Here is a 9,945-nt window from a genome sequence, read left to right on the forward strand (position 1 = left end):
TCGTAACACCACACTTAAAAATTTATTTGTACCCATGTACACACTATTTCTTCTTTCTGCTTATTCCATATTCTTTCATCTTTACTAGGAATCCCATGTCCCTGCTACTTTCTTCTGGATCTCACACATCGATTCTTCCCCTTTTCTCATATACCTTCAAATATCCATGTCACAGTTCTTTCCTCTTCAGAATTTAAACGAACTCTAATCTCTCCTATCTCAGTGTCTTTCCATTCCAATACATACTACAACATGGATGAACCCAGAGGACAAATACCGTATGATTCCACCTATATGAGGCATCCACAGCAGTCAGACTACAGAAACAGAAAGTAGACTGGTGCCAAGGACTTGGGGGAGGGAGAAATGAAGTGTTAAATAGGTCAATTTGCAAGATGAAAAAATTCTGAAGATTTGTTGCACAAAAATGTGAATGTTTAACTTAATGCTACTTACCTTGTACACTTAAAAATGGTTACGATGCGGGGGGCTCTTGCGTGGCTCCATCAGTTAAGCATCCGACTTCAGCTCAGGTCTTGAGTTCGAGCCCCACTTCCAACTCTGTGCTGACAGCTCAGAGCCTGGAGCCTGCTTCAGATTCTGTGTCTCCCTCTCTCTGCCCCTCCCCCTCTCGCACTCTCTTACTCTCTCAAAAATAAACATTAAAAAAAATCTTAATAAAAAAATGGTTACGATGGCAAATTTGTTATGTGTATTTTACCACAATTTATATTTATATATAAATATGTAAATACATAAAATTTCCTTTCTCCATTTCACTCCCCCCCCCCCATCTACCATGCTTCTTCTTTATTCCTCTTTTCAAACTTTTCCAAAGAGGTAACTGTATCTCCTTTTTCCATTTCAACTCTCACTCTGTTCTTCAAAACATCTCTGCCCAGCTTTCACCCATCGTACAACCAACCCTGCTCTCACCAAGGTTATATTGCTAAATATACTGAATACTTATCAGTCTTTTTTTTTACGTGATCGTTCAGCAGCATTTGATGCTATTGACCTCTTTAAAATACATTTTACATTGAATTCTGAAACTTCATATTTTTCAATGCCCTTTGAGTACTCACTTACACTGTATATGGCTTAAATTCTACTCTTCATCTAAGTTCTTCCAAAGCCTCCTGTGCTTCTCACTCTATATCATTTTTCTGGGCTCATCTATATTCAGTAGCTTTGATTATAAACTATATAATTCCAAAATTTTTATCTCTAAATCAGTGTATCTAATTGCTGATTGGAAATCACCACTTGTAAATCTCACAAAACTTCCAAGTCAATATGTTCAAAACTTCTAAATCATCTTTTCCCCAAACCTTCAATGTTTCCTCCTGGAAATGAACCAAATCATCCCTTTGGTTTCTTGTACTTCAGGCAACAAGTACTTTTGAACCCTACCAACCTGATTTGCAACAAATGATGATAAGAGCAATGTCTTTCTATACAGAGCCACACTTTTTTGTAAAGAAGCCATATTGCAGATTCACAGTAGATCCTCCAGCAATGTCTATCTGGTGTTTTACTAACCTTTGAACTTGAGAAAGTCATTGATCCTTTCTAAAGTTCATTTTTTTTCAACTGTAAAATAAGAAACATTTCCCCACAGGTTGTAAGGATTAAGTAATGAGTGCACTTAAAGCTGAATGCAGAACCTAGCACACAGTAAACACTCAACAAATGTTACTTTTTAGAAAATCACCCTCTTAGCAGTCACCTTAGCTCAGGTTAGCACCTTTCTCAGGTTCAGTAGCCTGTAGCAGCCCTAGTCACAGTTCTTGTTTTGCAAATCAGGATGAACTTATCTCTGAGCAAAGGATTCTAAAGGACTGAATGAAGTATCTGTGCACGTTAACCAGGGCTAATGGGCAGTCAGTGTACACACCAATATGGTGAAACAGATGTAGACTGCCAGTGTCTATTCTGATAGGTTAGTGCCCAGCCAGCTCTGTCCTGATTGGCTAATTGCTTCCATACTGGCTGATAAATATCTTCAGTGTCACCTCTGGTTTATACTCTGTAAATAGTTCTCAACCATTTTGATGAAGACATTAATGTTTTCCTCCTCTATGACCTCTTACCAGTATGTTTATATTGCCCTTACCTTATAGCATATTAATTAGCTGTTTATGCTTCTCTTCTCCTCTGACTTTGAATTTCGTAGAGGCAAAGTCTGCACATTATGCATTTTTGTATACACAATACGTAGTCCAAATCCTGTCATGCATAGTTATCATTTAATGAATTCTTGTTGAATAAACACATGGAAGAAAGTGTGGTTCTTGCTATACAGCTTAAAAGAAATAACATTCAAATCTCCTTTGTAATATATATCAAATATCTTTTTTTTTTTTTTTTTTTTTTTTTTTTGCTATGGAGAATTTGTGCTCAACCTTTTTCTTTCTTTTATTAAATTTTTTTAAAATTTATTTATTTTTTAATTTACATCCAAGTTAGTTAGCATATAGTGCAATAGGGGCACTATATGATTTCAGGAGTAGATACCAATGATTCATCCCCTATGTATAACACCCAATGCTCATCCCAGCAAGTGTTTTCCTTAATGCTCCTTACCCATTTAGCCCATCCCTCCACCCACAACCCCTCCAGCAACCCTCGGTTTGTTCTCTGTATTTAAGAGTCTCTTAGGTTTTGTCCCCCTCCTGGTTTTTATATTATTTTTGCTTCCCTTCCCTTATGTTCATCTGTTTTGTATCTTAAATTCCTCATATGAATGAAGTCATATGATACTTGTCTTTCTCTGACTGACTAATTTTGTTTAGCATAATACCCTCTAGTTCATCCATATATCAAATATATTTAATTAATTTCTGGTTTAATCTAGGAAAAATAACTTCTTTCAAACATGTGGTTTGATCCTTAATGTTGATGTTTTGATAAATTATGCCTAATCATTTTTGTCTTTTTAATTTTTTAATATATTTAGATAATTACAGTTGATAGTATTTTGAATCAATAACCATGAGTTTCATTTTCTCCCTCAGTATTTCATTACATCTAAAAATTAAGTATTTCTTACAGGCCTTTGTATTGCCATCCTCGGCACTGCAGTATTGATACGAGTTTTGACTACATTTCTGATGGTGTGTTTTGCTGGTTTTAACATAAAGGAAAAGATATTTATTTCTTTTGCATGGCTTCCGAAGGCCACAGTCCAGGTAATAATGGATAGGATGGCTTAGCATCTTAACTCCTATTTATATATGGTATCTTGAACTTTTGAATAAGAGGGCTAATTCAAATTTGGTGAAAAAATGTAATTGAAGACTGATTTACAAAAAGGGTTTATACTAATCTACTGTTTAAAAGTTTTATTTTGAGTATATTCATTTCCTAAATATGATGGCTCATTTAAATTTATCTAGATCACCAGATTTACTTAAATCAACTAAAAATCCAATATATCCCTTACACTAAGCAGAAAGTAGTAGTCACAGGAAGAAAGTGTTTGAATTTTTATCAGTCAGAGTTCTCTAAATCACCCAGAAAGATAGTTGTCAATCTTTTGACAGCTTTGCATTTCAATATCTTCCAAGAAGAGAGTAAAACAGAAATAGCATGGCCCATCTTAGTATTTGGAAATACTTCAGTGTCCGTATGACTAATGATCAGTTATGCTTGACCACAGTCTTTATATATAAAGGAGAAAGATTTATTAAAAACAATTAGGAAAATGCTTTATTGCCTTCCTAGATTATTGGTTGATATTAAAATTTTCAAACTAGCCGAACCTCCTGTCAAATGTATCAATCACATGACCCCAAAACTGTGCACTCTCATGAGCAAGGCATGAATATAGGTGCTTGAAATTACTGACCACGTATTTAATAGAATTTAATTACTAATTAAATTACAACTGTGTAGATTATTATTTGTTGCAAATGTAATATAATTCTGATTATGTTCCATATTTTCAAACTAAACATAGCACACAAGATTTAACTGTCTCTTCTCTGATTATTTTGCAGTTGTTTAAATATGCACATTTCTGTTTCATGAAATGAAAATCAGATGTTCTTAATTTAGGAAGCTTTTGGGGATATGTATGCTCTATAACTATGCCAGATTTTGTGTGGCTGTGAGCTTCGGCATTATTCCAGAGAAGTTTTCATTTCCATCAGACTTTCAAAGACGTCTGAGACATAATGGATAAGAATACTGTGAGGTTAATAGTACAGTAAGTGAAATAGTTTCTCCCTCAGAGTGCCTTCAGCTTCCTCGCTACCTTTGGTAACTTTAGTGGGTAAATATCAAATAATCACTCTAGTAGCTTTGGTATGAAAGATTTGTTTCTAAACATTAACATTTGGAAAATGACACTTTCCTGCTTTCAAAGCCAATTATAAAATAAGGAAACATTATCCAGAACCTGTTGAATAATGTATGTTCTGTGAAGTAAGTATTGTATAAAAAATTTTTTCTCCTCTTGCCACTGCCCAAGAAACAAAACTGTCTTATATGTTTTTTCTACATTAGTGTTTTTCAAACTTTTTTGCTCATGTATACTATAAGAAATATATTTTAAATCACAACTCAGCATATGTACAAGCCCCAAAACACACATGCATACTCACACACACAACAGAAAATTGAAAACTACACATCGTAGTATGTGCACATCTTCTCAAGAATTCTTGAAATGTTGTATTAGTTATGGTACAAGGTAAACTGCAATAACCACGAACCTTCAAATAAATTATCTGGGCATTCCAGAGCTGGCAGCGTGGCTACTACCCTCAGTGTGTGCCTTCCACCCGTGAGTCCACCTAGAGAGCAGTCTACTAATAGCATTTATCACTTCTGCTTGCCTCTCAGTGGCCAGAACTTAGAAACATAGCTTCATCTAGTTGTAAAAAAACGCTGAAAAAAGTCTCTTTGTACAGTAATTGACCAGCTGAAACTCAAGAGTTTCATTATAGAAGGATAAAGGGGCATTCAGATATTTGCGGGCAATTAGTAGTCTCTGCCATGTGTCTTATGCACACTGATATTTTCTCTTCTGTTTGATTATCCTCCAGGCTAACATTGTTGTGTTCTGTGGAATAAGGGAATAACCAGATCGTTTAATATGTTATTTTGCCATGTGCACTGATAATACTGCATTTTGCCTGTAAAAAAGGAAACAAAAATTGTGTAAGGCTTTTCAAAAGCCAAATCTTAAATAAGACATTTTACCAACTCCCAAGGCAAAAATTAACTAAATACTGAATAACATTAATTTCAAGTTTTGAAGGTGCCTAACATTTTCAAGTTTCATGATGTTTAATAATTAGGCTCTAAAGCAAAACATATTCTTTTGTTTGTTGTTTAAATTTTTTATATAATTTATTGTCAAATTGGCTAACATACAGTGTATACAGTGTGCTCTTGGTTTTGGGGGTAGATTCCGTGATTCATCGCTTACATACAACATGGGCTTTTATTATTATTGTTGTTATTTAAAACTTCACCATCTTCCAGTATCACTGCATTTTTTCATCTTGTTTTTTTTCTTAATTCAGAATTCTAAAGATAAAAGAATGAGATGACCAGTAACATTCAGCTTTACTCAGGAGGAAGTTAGTATATAAGATCATGTTATAGTTAATTAATATTGTGAGTCTGCGTTTGCCTTTTGTTTTGAAATATATTTGCCTGATACTTTTTGTAACCCTACCTTATGCAAATAGGTACATATGAATCACTATTCTTTCCCCAAGCAAGGACAGGGAGAGTTTTCAGACAAAACTAACTGCAGTATGCTTTGAAGGAAGACTAAGAACTTTCTTAGTTGAGCAAGAGAATAAGCCATTTGTTTTTGCAAATGAGAAAATAATTCACCTTTTTTCTGTGTGCTTGTCTTATGTTTACAATGTTACCTTTAAACTTGTATAGGCTGCCATAGGATCTGTGGCTTTGGACACAGCAAGATCACATGGAGAGAAACAATTGGAAGAATATGGAATGGATGTGTTGACAGTGGCATTTTTGTCCATCCTCATCACAGCCCCAATTGGCAGTCTGCTCATCGGTTTGCTGGGCCCCAGGCTTCTCCAGAAAGCTGAACATCAAAATAAAAATGAAGAAGTTCAGGAAGAGACTTCTGTACAAGTTTAGAGGTGAAGAGAGAGAATGCTGAATATAATTATTAGAAAGCTGCTACCAGAGCTAATTTTATCAACTACCAGAGGCTACTTTATCTAGATGGATATTGAGATATGTAATGTTTAAACCTTAAATGTAATAGAAACAAAAGTGTGGCTATTTCTTTAAAGAGCATTTTCAGCCATTATCCTTTCCATTTGTATGGTAATATTCTACAACTCCAACCTGATTTCTCGACCTTTTTTTTTTTTTTTTTAAATAAGTCTTCATCATATATCTTAATTTGTTTAGGGACATATACACTAAAATGTACTACCACAATTTAAGATTAACATGGAAAACATCAAGTGCAGTATCCTATTCTATTAGCCAACAGCTTGTTCTAACTTACTGTAACTGTCATAATTTCATGATTCATAGTCACCTAACCTTTCATGCCTTGACATATTTTTGTTGTTTTTTTTTTTTGTTTTTTGTTTTTTTTAATTTTTTTTTTTTCAACGTTTTTTATTTATTTTTGGGACAGAGAGAGACAGAGCATGAACAGGGGAGGGGCAGAGAGAGAGGGAGACACAGAATCGGAAACAGGCTCCAGGCTCCGAGCCATCAGCCCAGAGCCTGACGCGGGGCTCGAACTCACGGACTGCGAGATCGTGACCTGGCTGAAGTCGGACGCTTAACCGACTGCGCCACCCAGGCGCCCCTCCTTGACATATTTTTGACTCCTCTTTTCTTTTTTATTTTTAAATACCATAATGCAATCCCCCATTAATTTCTACCCCCACTTTATGCAATTCCCCATCAGTTTTACCCCCACTTTCTGTGCCAATCTGCCTCTACTCCATTTCTACCTCTCTTGCTACCATTCTGTGTAGTATTGTAACTGATTGGTCCCACCAACATTTCAAGTATGCAGAGTATCTTCATTGGCTCTTCCTCTTGCAGCTATGCACCTAGACAGACCTTATCCTGTCTCCTAGGTGGCAACACAGAGTCTCCCATTTTAGTGGCCCATCTGAGTTTGCCTTAAGGAGTGCCCTGATTCAGCCTTTTCTTATTAAAGGAATAGATTGTGTTAAATGAATAGATTACAAATATTCTGATCCTACCAAGCTGATCTGCATAAAGCCTATCCATTCCTCTCTTGTCCTCAGACTACTGCTCCAGACCCTTTCTCCATGACTTTCACCTCTGTTCAAAACCAACTTAATTTTTATTAAGCTAACATAATATGAAGCCATAATAGCTTCAATTTTTATATCAGCCTGACTTTGGTTACTTTATGGTACTGTGTTTCCTTCTAGTTTTTGCTCTTTATTTGGATTGGATTAATTTATGCCGAAGTTCAGATAAATATTTCAAACTGAACTTCATTGGTTAGATGCACCTTGGTGGTAGCAACATAAACTTAATGCTCATCTGTTCCTCTACTTTTGCAGGCTCTGAAACTGGATTCCTTCAATAAATACTTAGTGGAAGCCTTTGATGACCTAGGCATGTCATCAAAACTATTATTGCTCCTGTCCTTAAGGATCTGACAGTCTAGTAGAGGACACAAATAAGAGATTTCAAAGCAATATGATATGTGCTATGATGCAGAAAATCCAGGAGTGCTGAGGGGCTCATAACAGGAGCACCCTCACAATCCAGGGGTGGTACAGTTCAGGCACAGCTCCCAGAGTAAGGCCTGGGCTAGGATATGGGGGATGCTTAGAACATAGACAGCAAAAGGCATGTGAGGCAAAAGGCTGCTGTAGTTAGTGCTAGGTCCCATGTTCTCCAGTAGTTTTTCTCCAGTAACAGCTTTGAATGCTTGTTAACGTATACAAAATACAATTAGTATAAGTAAATGAGAATGTTGTTATAAATATTCAAGGCTCCAAAGAAGAATTAGAAGTGGAAATTCACAGTACAGAAATGGTGCAAGAGGCCATTTGGCCACTAGCAATAGCCTATGCCATTTTGGAGGGCATAAAACAGGTTCTGTCCTCCCTCTCCTTGGTGGGCAGCCACTATCTAAGTGCCTAAAAATGTCCAGTATGGTCCAGTATGGGCCTATGCAGGGTTTGTAACTGAAGTCTCAGGCTTATCACCACATCATGAGTCACAGCTATTGACTTGGTTGAACTCAGAGTTAACTAGATACAGAGTGTTGACTCAGGCCAACCAAACTTACACCACCCCAACACAGATAGAAACAATTACCCTGACCTCTGAGTTCCTGAAAAAAGGATGTAAGTACCCCATACATACTTCTGTCAAAGCATTTATAATCTTTTTTCAGTTTGTTTACATGCTTGTTTCCTATTACATGAGCTCCTTAGGGGTGGGAGCTTTGTCTTGGTCATCTTTGGATACACAGTACTTTGCACAGGGCATGAAACACAGTAGGCATTTAATAAACTTTCATCGACTGAATCACTGAGGGGATCCTATTCCAATATAGAAAACTACCTGCCAGGGGTGCCTGGGTGGCTCAATTGAGCTTTCAACTCTTGAATTCAGCTCCAGTCATGATCCCAGGGTTGTGGGATCGAGCCCCCACCAGGCTTCATACTGAGTGCTGAGCATGGAGCCTGTTTAAGATTCTCTCTCTCTCTCTCTCTCTCTCTCTCTCTCTCTCTCTCTCTCTTTCCCTTTCTACTCCCCATCATGCTCTCTCCCTCTCTAAAAAAAAAAAAAAGAGAAAGGAAAACTACCTGCCACATAACAGTTCCGATCTTAGTCTTCTTGATCTATATTATTCTGCTTGGGCGGCTATAACAAAGTACCATAGACTGAGTGACTTAAACAACAGACATTTATTTTCTCATAGTTCCGAAGGATGGAATTCCAACATGAGGGTGCTATCATGATCAGGTTCTGCTGAGGGCTCTCTTCCTACCTCATTTATGGCCTCCTTTTTGCTGTGTCATCATGTGATAGGGAAAGAGATGAGAATGGGTTGGGGGAGGGGGAGTATGTAAGCTCTCTGGTGTCTTTTCTTTCCTCATGACCTCATTTAAATGTAATTACCTCCAAAAGCCCATCTCCACATAGCATCACGTTGGGGGTTAAGGCTTCAACATATGAATCTGGGCGGAAAACAGTCCACAGCAAAGGTGTCATACTTCCAAGGCACTGCTAAGAAATCACTATAAGTTCTTGTTCTATGATGTCTTTTTCTTTTCCTAAGGTTGGTGCCATCCATCTCTCCTCTGAGAGGTATTGTTTTTTTAAGAGAGGCTTATTACATTTCAGGTCAAAGTAATTTTCACATTCCAATATTTTCTCTCTGATATTAACTCCAGATAACCTTGATTGAACTTGGATGTCCTCAAAGTTTCCTCAACCATACATTTGCAAATGATCTCATCCTTTACACTCTTTAAAAATACCATTTTTTTCTGATTATAAAATAAGACCTTTTCATTACAGAAAATTTAGAACACAGAAAAGCACAAGGAACAAAACCGAAACTACTCTTAACATAAACATCCATTTTATTTTGATTCTTTTACATTTTACTCTTGCACTTCTAGGAGATGTCTTATTTTCAGAAAGATACATCATCCACTGAATTCGTTGGGTGAAAAGGAACAAACACTTTATATTTGACTTCTGTGAAGATATAGAGATTGAAGAAATTTGTTGTATATGATGAATACTGAGACTTCCAAATAAGCATGTGTTCACCTGGTAATATTAACATATTCATTTTGCAATGAATAAAACAGACAAATCCTTGGAGATTATGGAGATAACCTTGATGGAGATTATGTTTTAAAATCCTTACATACACTCACTCAAAATACACTTATAATATGCTTGCTATGTGCCAGGCATTAT

The 9,945-nt window shown here is 36.4% G+C and overlaps 1 protein-coding gene across 4 annotated transcripts in view; it reads left to right on the forward strand.

The window, feature by feature from the left end:
- Nucleotides 1-6,346, forward strand: part of SLC9B2 (solute carrier family 9 member B2) — a 51,596-nt gene extending 45,250 nt beyond the window's left edge. For 2 of the 4 annotated variants that reach the window (XM_019416176.2, XM_019416198.2), the window contains 2 exons: nt 3,055-3,191; nt 5,908-6,346. In XM_019416176.2, coding sequence (XP_019271721.2) covers nt 3,055-3,191; nt 5,908-6,129 — 359 coding nt within the window. In that variant the 3' untranslated portion in view covers nt 6,130-6,346. Of the gene's footprint in view, nt 1-3,054; nt 4,211-5,907 lie in introns of all 4 variants that reach the window. The other 2 variants (XR_002071776.2, XM_019416186.2) reach the window with 2 other exon arrangements.
- The last annotated feature ends 3,599 nt before the right edge of the window (nt 6,347-9,945 follow it).

Source organism: Panthera pardus, unplaced genomic scaffold (genome assembly GCF_024362965.1).
Source record: "Panthera pardus isolate Hobbes unplaced genomic scaffold, ASM2436296v1 HiC_scaffold_13, whole genome shotgun sequence".
In the NCBI taxonomy this organism is placed as follows: domain Eukaryota; kingdom Metazoa; phylum Chordata; class Mammalia; order Carnivora; family Felidae; genus Panthera; species Panthera pardus.